The sequence below is a fragment of the Pseudonaja textilis genome, chromosome 12 (assembly GCF_049901715.1).
Source record: "Pseudonaja textilis isolate UNSWEBS1 chromosome 12, rPseTex1.2, whole genome shotgun sequence".
Lineage (NCBI taxonomy): Eukaryota > Metazoa > Chordata > Lepidosauria > Squamata > Elapidae > Pseudonaja > Pseudonaja textilis.
The window spans coordinates 11509531-11523420 of NC_142001.1; the positions used below are offsets into that span (position 1 = coordinate 11509531).

At 42.2% G+C, this 13890-nt stretch overlaps 1 protein-coding gene across 4 annotated transcripts in view; it reads right to left on the reverse strand.

The window, feature by feature from the left end:
* MID2 (midline 2) overlaps nucleotides 1–13890 on the reverse strand; it is a 163584-nt gene that overhangs the window by 43914 nt on the left and 105780 nt on the right. For all 4 annotated transcript variants that reach the window (XM_087941015.1, XM_026702980.2, XM_087941014.1 and 1 more), the window contains one exon: nucleotides 4208–4303. In XM_087941015.1, coding sequence (XP_087797141.1) covers nucleotides 4208–4303 — 96 coding nt within the window. The remainder of the gene's footprint in view (nucleotides 1–4207; nucleotides 4304–13890) is intronic.

Genomic DNA, 13890 nt, shown 5'->3' on the forward strand with positions numbered 1-13890 from the left:
GTGTCAAATTTCAAGTTTGTAGACTTTACGGTTCTGGAGATGTTGTGATGATGCATGAGGGGTATTTCACTTTTATATATAAAGAAGAAGAAGATGGTTATCGTATAGGATCCCTCTGTAGAGAGCGCTTCACAGAACATCTGGGAAACCAAGAGCTATCATTTTTTTTTTGTTTCCAGCAACTACCTTGAAAATCCATGCACGAACACTACCTCCCAAATTATAGTTTTGAAAACATCACCCTCTTTGACGATTTAAGCCGTCACTGGGGCCATTTCCGCGCCTTTCTTGGATCCCTGGACCCAACCAAGTCTCCCAGGAGGAAAGGTCTTTCAGAAATGCCGCAGCTAAAAGCCAAGGCACCATTAGAGTGAAAGACTTTCCCTTTTTACCTTTTAAGAGAGGTTGGGGAGGAAAGTGCACCTTTGATCCCTTTTCATCTGCTTTGCTTTTGATCAAGGAAGCAAAAGGAATGTGTCACTTTTGCTGGCATTTCGTAAGCCAAGACCCCTGGATCTATGAAACTGAGGAACTGATGCCTCCCGAAAAGGAAGATTAACCTTGCAGAAGGGGTCCGAAAGCAGAAGGTGAAATGGGGCGAAAGGCATTCAACTGGAGAACGGAGACATCAAGAGGCTGGAGGACCAAATGGGCCATTCTTTAGAAGGGAGGAAACAAAGGTGGAAATTGTTGTTGGAACTGATTAACGGAAGGAATCTTGTAGGTCATCTAGTCCAACCCAAGCAGGAGACCCTACACCATTTCTGACAGATGGGAGCCCAGTCTCTTCTTGAAAGCTCCCAGGAACGAAGCTCCCACAACTTCCGAAGGCAACTTCTGTTCCATTGGTTGATTGTTCTCACTGTCAGAAAAATTCTCCTTATTCCCATAGTTGAATCTCCTTAATCAGTTTCCATCTATTATTCCTCGTCTGGGTGCCTTGTTGTGTTCTTGCTTTGCTGAGAGTTAGCTTAAACTGAAACCAAATGCCCCCATCTCTGTGTGCAGCTGTTCCTGTGTGATGAGGACCCACCAGAGTTGTGGCTTGGAGCATCTTCCACAACAGTATTCTCAAGATATCCAGGACAGGTCCCAAGTATCCGAGATTGGCGTTGATCACAATGGATTCAAATCACTGCTCATTTCAGCTTCCTAGTATCCTGAGATTAATCCCTAACTCATCTTACAAAGCCATTTAAACCATCCTGATTCTGTCAAGCCCAAGAAGGATATAGAACAATCTAGCCAAAGATCAGTTCTTTAAAGGCTCACACCAATAGACAGAATCTTGCCAGACTAAACTTATACTAAAAGTAAACATTCCTTGTCCAGGAATGTGTGTCTAGGGCACAGTGCTCATCTCTGTTTCTTGGCTGAGGGAGCCTGCATTATCTGAAGACATTTTCCGTGGTCGTGTGGCCAGCATGGCTATATACCAAAGGCACACGGAACTCTGTTACCTTCCTTCCAATGTGGTACCTATTAATCTACTCACATTTGCATGCTTTTGAACTGCTAGGTAGGCAGGACCTGGGGCAGCTCACCCCATTGCAAGGAGCTCAGCTCTGAAATCCAGGTTGTCAGCTTTCCAGATGACAAGCTCAGGGTCTTTAACCACTCATCCATCCCATCTAAACTAGTATACTTAAAGCTATATTACTCTTACCCTAATAGATATACCTGGAGGAGTCTAGAGAGTGGCGCTCCTTACTCTTTTCCCCCTGGGCCGGGCTGCCTCTTGTCTTGTACCACCTCCTGGGATGAGCTCCCTGCTTTCTGAGAAGCTGCCAATTCTCTTTTGTTGCTCACACCTGTTCCCCCTTTCATAGAGAGAATCGCTAGCGATTGCTTGTCTCCAGCTGCTCAGAGACTACAGCTTCTAGAATTGCCAGAAGCTTAGACTTTTTCAAGAGTTGTACTCCGGAGTTGGAAAAGGCCATTATTAAATGAACATCATCCAGGGCATCTAAACGTTCAGAGTAACATTTCAAAAGGCAGCAAAACTGCTTGATTTAACCAAGCTAGTAAATGAAATGGCCTTTGGCAAGAACAGCGCAACTTTTCAACTAAATTGAGTCCTCTGAATATGGAACCAGCAGTAGTTGAACGCAGTAGGGCTCCCCTGTGCATTTCTATAAAGCATGTTACTGCAACGGCATATACAAGGGACACACAAGTTTTGTGATTTTTTGCCTTCTAGGGAAACATCCGGTGTTATGGCTTCTAGTACTTGCTTGTTGGTTACCTCTGCTGTTCAAGGGATATGCAGGACACACTGTGGGAAAAGAGGAATTCTCTGACCTTAATACTGGATTTCTACCCCTCTTCCCTGTAGCTGTGTGAGGATGAGAATTAAAGTTTCAGGATCCAATCAGAGTCAGTCATCTGGACCAGAGGTTTATTTTTATTTTCTTCTAAATTGGTCTCTCTTCAGAATCTTCATACACCTTGAGGATGGGCTCCAGCAGAAGTCTGAAAGCTTGGAAGAATAAACCTCTGGTCCCAGTGATTGACTCAGATTGGATCCTGCAACATTATCCTGGGACATGGACAGGGGTGGGATTCTACCGGTTCAGGCTGGTTTGGGCAAACCAGATGTTAAGTTTTCATCTGGTTCACCAAACCAGTATTTCAACCGACCAGCTGGCCCTGCCCCTTCACCCAGTCCCTCCCAGGAATCTCCACGCAGTGCAGGATTCGCGTGGAGGCTCTGTGAGAGGAAAAAATAGGCCTTCCAGAAGTCTGAAAACAAGCCTGTTTCTGGCTTCCAGAGGGCCTCTAGAGCCCGGGGAAGGCCATTTTTGCCCTCCCGGAGGCTGGGGAAAGCCTTTGGACCCTTGGGAGAGCAAAAAAATGGCCCTCCCAGAATTTCAGGTAGGCCACACACACCCAGCAACCGGGCAGAGAACTTTTTGAGTTCCACCCCTGGACACGTATATTTGATTTCATTCATGAAGAATTAACGCCTCTATGGGAAACAGGGCTGGAGAGGAAATGTCTGAGAGAATAAGGGTGGTAGCAGTTAGAGGACAGAGGAGGTGGGTTCCCCTGAGAAATAATGCTGAACAGTATATTGAATTGGTTTTCCACTGTCCTAAATCATGATCTCTATTTCCATTATTAAAAAACAAAAAAAGAAGTGGCATCTTGTTGGAGGAACCACTTCTTAATTTAGTAACTGAACATCAATAAGCCATTAAGAAGAATCTAATTGCTTGGCTTCTCCCTGGGCATCGCCTTGGTAAACAAAGCACTGAGATAATTCACTATTAATTGTTCTGCATTTGGAAGCAGTAAGGCAGGATATTTCTGCCTTGCTATTTCAAGGCACTGAGTGAAATCTTTGTGATTGGGAAGACTCCATTCTTCTTGCTTCAGAGAAACCAGGAGGGGGGAAAAATCTGGCTTCCAGCGAGTGAAGGATTATGGGATATGTAGGAAATTTAAGAAGTGGAAAGAAGGCCTCCTTGAGAGCACCAAATAGAAATGTTTGGTATCCTTGAAGATCAGAAAGCTGGGTATACACATTTTAAATTCAGTTGGCTTAACAAAACACGTGCATTTTATTACCCCTAAATAGGTAAAATCACAGTATGACCTAACATTGCATCATACTAAAACCATACATGGTAAACCGCACACAATCCCAATTAGCTCAGCTGGGCATGTAGTATGAACCCAACCAAAGACATTAAAAAATCACTTGGCCAGAAAAGAACATTGTCATCATCATTGAAGGTTGACCCAGCCTTCCAGCCTTCCACGGTGGGTAAAAATGAGGACACAGATTGTTGGGGACAATATAAACAGCTTAGAGAGGACCGTAAAGCACTGTGAAGCAGTATTCAAGTCTAAATGCTATTGCTGGTGCAATATCCTGGTGGTGCAATGGTTAGAATGCAGTGTTGCAGGCTAATTCTGCCAACTGCCAGGAGTTTGATCCTGACCAACTCAAGGTTGGCTCAGCCTTCCATCCTTCCAAAGTCAGAAAAATGAAGACCCAAATTGTTGGGAGCAATAAGATGACTCCGTAAACTGCTTAGAGAGGACTGTGAAGCACTGTGAAGCAGTATATAAGTCTAAGTGCTATAAGTGCTATTGCTATCATCTTCATTCTCCTCCTCCTCCCCCCCGCCTAGACATATGCCATCTGATCTCCCACCCACTCCCATCCAGACACAGAGTACCAGCACATCCTTGCACGTACCTCCACCTGCTGACAGATCTGTATCAGTTTGGCCATCTGGTTTTCTAGCTCACTATTGCGCTTAACCAAGTTGGTGAGGTTCATCTCCAGAGTTTGCTGCCAGCATCGAAAGAAAAGGGGAGAAAAAGGAAACAAAAAAAAGCAAAGAATAAATATCAACATGCCAGAGTTATGGATAAAGCTAACCAAATTTTCCTAATCATTTCAAATGCAGGGCAAACAGACAGGTCCACGTGCGAACCTTCAAAATTACTGTACTTATTTATTGCTCAAGCCTATGTACAGGAACCTTCTCAGGTGAACTCTCTGCACCTGGGTAAAATTACATTCAAGAAGGGGTTGAACTTTGTCCTCTTGTGACTATGTAGAGATTCTAAACTGATGCCCCACTTGACGCCTCCATCTGCCAGCCTACCTCCTACATCAGCAAAACTAGGGTAGTCACTGTTGTGGAATAAAAGTCTTGAATCCAGACCTGTGACTGGACTCCATAGATTGCTTGCTTTCTCTAAGAAGAGGTGGGGTAGAGAGAGAGAAAGAGAGAAGGGAAGAGGGAGAGAGAGGGACACAGAGAAAGAGAGAGAGAGAGAGAGCACTGCAGGCTTCTTTCCATTCACCTGTTAAGTAACCTAGCAGCTTTTGTATACATGTCTAGTTGTGTACATGTCTCCTTCTTTTTAAGAAGGACTAGGGTAGACATGATAGCAGTGTTTCAATATCTCAGGGGCTGCCACAAAGAAGAGGGAGTCAAGCTATTCTCCAAAGCACCTGAAGGCAGGATAAGAAGCAATGAGTGGAAACTCAAGGAGAGAAGCAACCTAGGACTAAGGAAGAATTTCCTAACAATGAGGACAATTACCCGGTGGAACAAACTGCCTCCAGAAGTTGTGAATTCTCCAAACACTTTTTAAAAAAGAGATTGGATAACCATTTGTCTGAAATGGTATAGTATAAGGTTTCCTGCCCAAGCAAGGGGCTGGACAAGAAGACCTCCAAGGCCCCTTCCAACTCTGTTATTCTGTATTTTATTCTATTCTATTTCCCTTACAAGGGTAATCCTCCACCACCATTGTCTGAACTACCATGAGGTAACAGCATGTTACCTCAAATGATCTCAACCAGGTTCAGAAAGCTAAATGTTTCTCTACATTTTCTTTTTCCAGACCTGAAGGTTCATAATAGGTCTGAGACCAGACCACACCTAGGCTCAGGTAAAATATGACTGAAGACTTAGGAAACCATCATGGTTTCAAGTCAAGGGAAAGGCAACCAAGAAGTCAAATGCAAGAGCATAAAAATCATTAACAAATTGGAGGAAAAAAACCCTCAGCGTTGCCTGTTCTGATCGACAATATTCCTTCAGGACTTAACAGCGGCTAGGATTGTATTTGCTAAAAACTGGAAGAGTGAGAAAACTCCATCAGAGGAAGAAATTATTAAGAAAATATTGGATTGTGCTGAAATGAGTAAATTGACATTTGAAATTAGAGAACCAGAAGATAAACAATTTTATGAAGTTTGGGATCTTTTTTATCAATGGTTAGATAATAAAACATAATAATAGAACATTTAGACTTAGGATATAATTTTTTTCTTTTTTTTTATATTATTTTTATAAAACTTTATTAAGATAGATTTGGTATGAACTTACGATTCATTGCAAAATAAATTAAGTAAATTATAGTTATCTCGTTAAAGTATGAATTAATAAAATTATAGATAAATGATTTCTTAGTGATGATATTAGGTTATACAATTATTGATTGATAATATGAGCTATTATGTAATATAATTATATTAGCGATTAGGAAATGGATGCACAAAAAAAAGTGGTAAACCAACCGATGCACTGTTTGTAAATTTATGAAGAAGGATGATGTTTTTATGGTGTATGTTTATGTTGTTTTGTTGTTAAAATAAAAAACTTTTTATAAAAAAAAATATTCCTTCAGGACAAAGACAAAGGGTTTTTTTTCTGGCCCACTCCTAACACACGAGATTCCCTTAACTGGCTATGCTGGGAATCCCTTGGGAATTTCCAGCGCTGGTCTTGCATAAAGAAGCTGTAGCTTCCTTGATCGAGAGCCCTGAGGGACCAAAAGTGCGATAGAAAGCCTGTGGATAAATGCAGACTAAGAAAGCGATCCAAAAGGAGGTCGTAGCCAGGGGGAAAGAGAGTAGGAGCTAAGATGGTACTGAGGAAGGGAAGGAAGGAGAGAAGAAGAAGGGCTGAAACTAGGAAATAACAAGAGATCTGGCTTGTTTCCAAAACTGGAACAAATCAAACGACGTTTCTATGCTGTGTGGATGCAACTGAAGCTGAGCCCAGCCTCAAACAGTTGCTAAGGGTCCAAAAAAATGCAAAGAGGGACCCACCCCTCAGCTTTTTAGTTGTTCCCTGACTCTCTTCAAGTTGGAGAAGCCAAAATTGGAGGCCTTTTTATTTGCATTTGAAGGATTTGGCAGGGCAGAATGGGTGTTTTTAAATGAAACCCCCTCCCAAATTTGCAAATGACCCCCCACACACACACACACACAAATTTTGGAACTCTCCACCAAAATGGGCCTTCCTGCTGCTAGCTGAGGGTCTCTAGGACAACTCACCACAGCCAAGTCAACAACTTGGCCAACTTGCCATGTCCAACTCATCACAGCCAACTCACCATGACCAACTTGTTGTCCGGGACAAAAGTTATATAATATTGAAGAAGTGGTGGAATAGAATCGTTAAAGAAAGGATGCCCAAATGAAATGTGAACAACAAATTTTTTAAAAAAATATTTTAAAATTATTTTAAATAATTGAATAAAATAGTTGAACTATCCCACGGCAAGTTGTTCCCGCAAAAAAGTTGGCTGCAGTGAGCTGACCCATAATCAGTTGGCCACGGTGAGCTGGCCATGTTGAATTGGCAGCAGCGAGTTAGCCATTGCAATTGGACCATGGTCAGTTGTCCCATTCTGTCCTTGGGAGAGCAATCTTTGCAGATTAGACAAAGCTCGGTCCAGCCCTTAAAAGCCAGTGGAATGGTCACACCCCTGACCTAAGGGACTGAACAGCCCAAAATGTTCATTAAAACAAAACAACTGAAAGAAATAGAAATTGAAAGTCTATGGAGATTCTGAGTCATCCAGGTCATGGTTGTCCAAAGGTGCTTTTCCAAAAGGCAATTGGACTTTGCTTTTCCTTGGAGACATTTCACTTCACATCCAGGAAGCTTCCTCACTTCCAAAAAGGTTGCATCCCCTTTTGCAGTCAGATTCAGTACCCCGAGGGCAGAGATAAACCTCCAAGTGGCCTCAACAGCTCTAAAAGAGAGTGCTAATGACCATATTTTTTGTGTCTTTTAATGACCCTGTAATCCCTTACACCAGGGTGGAGTGGAGTCAGGGCAACTGAATTTTTACTGCCCTTCCTGTCACCAATGCAGAGTTATATTCAGCACATATATATTCTCATTGTGTCCAGAGAGAGAAATATCTGCCTGTACCTAGGATCGAACACACAGCCTCTGGATTGTGAGGTGAGAGCTCTACCTCTAGGCCACTGCATCATTTGGTGCTAAAAACCAGATAACCGCAAGGAATATAAATCTTTCCATTTCCCAACATTCAGTCAGAATAGAAGAAGCTTCTTGGATGAGAAGTGAAACATCTTCATGGAAAAACAAAGTCCAGTTGCCTTTGGGGGAAAAAAAAAACACCTTTGGGAGAGGCTGAAAGGTTTCCAGAGGTGCCTATTGTGATGAAAAAGTTCAAAAGACTAAAACAGGAAACTGCTTAGCCTTAGTGGTATTCCTAAATTTAACACACACACAAAAAGATTGTGTGCAGTTCTATTCCTCCAGGAAAGAAAGAAAGAAAAAATCCAATAATAATAATAATAATGGTCTCCCATTTGTTGCTGCAGAAATTGCTCGGCGTTCATGGTTTGCTGCATCAGTAAATATTCAAACAGCAATTTTATTCGTCTCCTCGCTCCCACAAGCAACCAGAGTGTGGACTTTGCATCTTGGCCTTTTCCATTTAGTGTGTATTAACCAGGAAAATAAATACAGTTTGTACTATGGCAATCTCGCTTTCCATTTTCACTTTGCTAACTTCATTTATTTCCCCTGTGACCTAGCAAAGCTTGGGCTGCTGCTACAAGCCCATGATTTCCTTCCTCTTCTTCCTCTTCTTCTTGTTTTTACTTTATGTATTATTAAAGGGTAATCTGATATCACAACGATGCCAGTTGATCCAAAGTTCTTTCGGGCAGTTTCATCACAGATGAAACATCCTTCACATCCTTCGATGACACCCTGCCACCGATTTACCTCTCTAGGACATGCAACCAAAGGGAAAATCTCACATGTGCTTCTATTTATCTATTTATTCAGTTTCATCCTGCCTTTACTGTGTTTATAAGTAACTCAAGGTGGTGAACTGGACTAATATTTCTTTCTCCTATTTTCCTCACAATAACAACCCTGTAAAGATGAGGTGAGGTGAAGAAGAGGAACTGCCCAAAGCCACCCAGCTGGATTTCATGCCTAAGGCAGGACTAGAACTCACAGTCTCCTGCTGATTGGCTCCAAGTCAACCAGCTGGCATTCATACCTAAGGCAGGATTAGAACTCTCAGCCTCTTGGTTTCTGCCCTAATACCTTAACCACTGGGCCAAACTGCCTCACATATACAAAAAAAACAAAAACCCAAGCATATTTCCCAATTTTTGAAGGAACTTTTGGCTTCATGAATGCCTACACAGGTGCACACGCACACACAGCACACACTCACACCAATATCAGGAAGGTGCTGAGCAGAGGTGGTCTTCAGCAGGTTCTGACCAGTTCTGGAGAACCGGTAGTGGAAATATTGAGTAGTTCAGAGAACCGGCCAATACCACCCCTGACTGGCCCCACCAACCCCATCTATTCTCTACCTCCCGAGTCCCGGCTGATTGGCTGAGTCTCTTTTTGTTGCCGTGCACAGGAGAATGGAGCTGGAAAGCAGGTTAATGAGGTGAGGGAATGGGGGGTTTTATAGTATCCTTCCCCTGCCATGCCCACAGAACCAGTAGTAAAATTTTTTGAATCTCACCACTGATGCAGAGGCACAGAGAAGCCAGCTTTCCTACAAAAATATATGCATCACCACCTGAAAGACGTACAAATAGGATCAGGAAATCTGATTCAACACTTGTACAAGTAGGAGGACCTCAACATCTCCATCGGCAGGGGAAGAACAATAGCGAAATTTATCAAGAAACCCAGTGCAAACAAATGCCAGGACCCTGTTTGCCAAGCTTCGGTCACAAATTTAGACTGAAAGGAAACAGGAAACTTGCTAGCACACAATAGCATTGTCACCATCTCTTTATTGCTTGCTGTAATCAAGTCTAATTGTCACACACACACGCCCTTTCCCTGCTCATCTCTTTCCTGTCTCCAAGTCCGGTGTAATGTAGTTCCATAAATGAAAGTCAGCTATAAATCATGTCCTGACTACTGATTGTTAAGAGGCCCTTAGATCTGTGTTTCTCATCCTTGGCCATGTTAAGATGGATGGGTTTCAACATCTAGAATTCCCCAGCCAGCATACCTGGCTGGAGAATTCTGGGAGTTCAAGTCCATCCATCTTACCGTGACGAAAGTTGAGAAACAACGCCTTAACTCTCATTCTACAACAAGGACAAGTCATTTAAGTCGACATCTTCTTTTCTTCCACTTCCATCCACCCTACCTGATAATCAGGGTTGAAGAGAGAGAGAGTCCAAGAATACCTGGGAGTTACAGGTTTTTTAGGTATCATAATTTGAATGTCTCTCTCCCTCTCTTATGCATTTTCATAGCATAGATCATACAGAACCAGTTCATCTATCTATCTATCTATCTATCTATCTATCTATCTATCTATCTATCTATCTATCTATCTTATCTATCCATATCTTCTATCTATCTATCTATCTATCTATCTATCTATCTATCTATCTATCTATCTAGCTATCTATCTATCCATCCATCTATCTATCTCTATCGATATCTATCTATCTATCTATCTATCTATCTATCTATCTATCTATCTATCTATCTATCTATCTATCTATGTATCTATGTATCTGCCTGTCTAATAATGGTTCCAGGAGTTTTCAGCTTTCTTCCAGAGAACTATCAGTGGCAGAGAAGCCTAAGGATTCCCTATATGCACAAGTCAATCACTAGACTTGTGTAGGAGGTAATTCAATTACAACAACACATTCTCAGCCTAGCTGCCTGGAGAAAGCTGAGAGTTGAAGTCCACCCGTCTTAACATGATCAAGGTTGAGGAACACTGCCTTAGACCCTCATTCCACAACAAGGACCAGTCATCTAAGTCTACATCTTCTTGACTTCCAATTCCATCCACCCCGCCTGATGATTAAGGTCGAGAAGAGTCATGTAGCCCAAGAACACTGGAGGGTTACAGGTGTTACAGGCCATCCTTGTAACATAATAGGAATCCAGTGGTGGTATTCTATCGGTTTGGACCAGTTCTGCCGAGCCAGTAGCACCAATGAGCAACGGCGACCAAACCAGTTCTCTCCAACTCTCTGCTGTTGGGCCCACCTGCCCACCTGGGCTCCTATACTAACCTTTATGTCCTGCTTTTGAAGTGCAGCTGTTTTGTGTGGCAAGCAGATTCATTCATTCATTCATTCATTCATTCATTCATCATTCATTCATTCATTCATTCATCATTCATTCATTCATTCATTCATTTTATATCGACTCAAGGTGGCTTACACAATGTAAAACCATATTTAAAACAAAAAATAAAAATAAAAAACTATACAAACTAACAAAATGAATCAAATAAATTAGTAAAGTATAATAGAACAAAATTTGGGAAAAATAAAAACAAAACCAAAAACATTTGAAGATTGTTGCGCGGCAGCTGCTGAAGCATCAGGGAGACTGCAGGCTTGCAGGAGGCGAGTCGGAAAGCCTCTATGCCTGCGCAAAGTGCGCATTTGGCACATGCGTGCACGCAAAGGGTGTGCGTGCCTGCAAAGCGCATCCACCAAGCCACACCCACCGAACCGGTGGTAAAAATATTTGAAACGCACCACTGTATGAATAGACCCCTTGGTGCTTTCCAGTTATTCAGCTCCAAGTTTTCAGCACTGACCTGCCCAGCAAATGATAAAGAGATTTTAAAGCTGATGTTTAAAACATAATGGGAGACCCCAGATTGCTTCTGCCCAAGAAAATCCCTATGCTCAAAATTCAGGGGCTTGGCAACTGGCAAGTATTTACAGTGGTTGCAGTGACCCTGTGATGACCCGGAGTGTAACACAAACATAACAAAATCCAAAACGTAAATAAATGTCCTTTAATGCCTCCAACTTGGCCCCACCGTTCAATAATTCTCAGTTGGAGATTAAACTTATTCAAAAATAGTCTTCAAAAGGAAGCAATGCAGTTCTAATTTAATGAGCAGATAGAGCTGAAATAAAAAGCCAAACAAACTACAATGAAGAAATTTCCACAACAGACCAGGATAAGTAATTACCAACTTCAAGGAGATAACAAGGCACAGTCTGTTGGAAGGATGACAACCAAGATAATTTCAGTGCAAAATAAAACACTCTTTGCTTGTGGCAATGCTATGTTGTAACCATGTCTCTTATATACTATTCTTCCCAGCTGCTACCAATGAGGGGGATCATGGCCGCTTCCTCTCTTGTAAGCCAACTTGTTTCCTTCTCCGTTCCTCCCTGTGTGTCCTAGGATGAAGAAGGGATAGGGCCTGGTTCTTCCTCAGCCTCCAGAGCCACACCTCCACTCCCTGTCTGCTGTTCCTCCTCTCCCTCAGAGTCCCACTCTACCAAGGGCATGACAGTCCCACAGTCATATGATCACCATTTGTGACCTCCCCAGCCAGCTTTCAACAAGCAAAGTCAATGGGGGAAGTGGGATTCATTTAACAACCGCATGATTCAATCAATATCTGCAATGATTCGCTTAACAACCATGGCAAAAGGGTCATAAAATGATGAGCATCTCACTTAACAATCACCTTGCTAGCAGCAGAAATTTTAGTCACAATTTTGGTTATAAATCAAGGATTGGCTGTATCTGAACCACCTACCCAGAGTCGTATTAACGAGATGGCCAGCATAAAATAATTAATTAATTAATTAAGGAACTTCCCCTATCTTCACTTGAACAGGATCTAAACAAACCAATGCAAACCAGCTGATTCCAAGACTTTGCTATCATGTTTACTTGCAACTCGGTGCTATTAAGGACATAATTCGGCTAAAAACAGAGAGTGTTTCATTTGCTAATTATCTCCCATTTGCCAGCTTGGCAGCTCAAAAATTTCAAGCTTGGAAGTGAGGCAGATTCTCCTTGCTGCAGCTAATGAAGGAAAATTAGCAAGGAGGTTTCTCTCGCAAGCAAGTTGCCAGACGTGCAGAAATGTGCAAGATTGCTCTGCAAGGAACTGGTTTTTCTTCCCGGACAGCTTAATACATGTTTCGGTTTTGTAAAGGAGTATTTTATGCAGAACATCAATTCACGGAGAGCCAAATTCACGTCAGTGAAAAATAAATAAACCCCAATGGATTAGAGGTGCCAATGCGTTTTACACAAATTATCAAACTCTCTGATTTTTCTTGATTCCAGTGAGAATCTGTGGTTGTAATTGAATTACATCCTAGACCAGGAATGGGTAACCCACAGCTCTGGAGCTGCATGTGGCTCCAGCCACTCTTTCACCCCTCTGCTGTGGCTCCCTGTCACTCAAAATATCCGTCACAACCGCCAATGTGCGATATCCACCAGCACATGATTTATTGAGCTTTTTGACCCCGGGTAGCACCAACCATGGATAAATCCAAGAAAAGAAAAGTTTCAGAAGAAAACAGAATGTTTAGTGGTATGTGGGCAGTTCATTTGCTTTCACTGCTGACAAGACTGGTTTACCAGTATGCTTAATATGTGGTGAGAAATTGTATATATGCAGTGTTGTCTTCATTTTAGATGTCAAAAGGATTTTGTGGCTCCCGGCATTTTCTTTTCCGTGGGAAAGGGATCCAAATGGCTCTTTGAGTGTTTATGGTTGCTAATCCCTGACCTAGACAATCACAAGTCTAGTAATTGACTTGTGCGTACAGAGAATCACTAGGCTTCTCTGCCACTGATAGCTCTCTGGAAGAAACCTGAAAACTCCTGGAGCCATTATTTGATTGACTGATTGATTGATTAGCTGATTCTGTATTGTCTATGCCCTGAGCCACTGTTTCTCAACTTCAGTGGCTTGAAGAGGTGTAGACTACAACTCCCAGAATTCCCCAGCCAGTGGACATCCACTGCAGCTGCCTAGAATTGACTCTTGGCAAGATGGGCAATGTGTACATTTCATAAACAATTCAATAGGTTTTTAGAATTCATGCATTCCGGTTAAGGAATTATGGGAGCTGAAGTGCACTGGCTAGGGAATTCTGGGAATTGAAGTCCATACATCTTCAAACTGTGGAGGTTCAAAATCACTGCTCTGAGCAATGCATAAGCGAGAGAAACATTAAGAATTATGACAGTGAAAAACAACAACAATAATGCTGGTGTTAATTGTTGTTATTTCTTGTGGTCTGTATTTATTAAACTCCAGGAAAAGTGGAAGAAGCTGAGATGGCAAACTGAAAACAGCCATGGG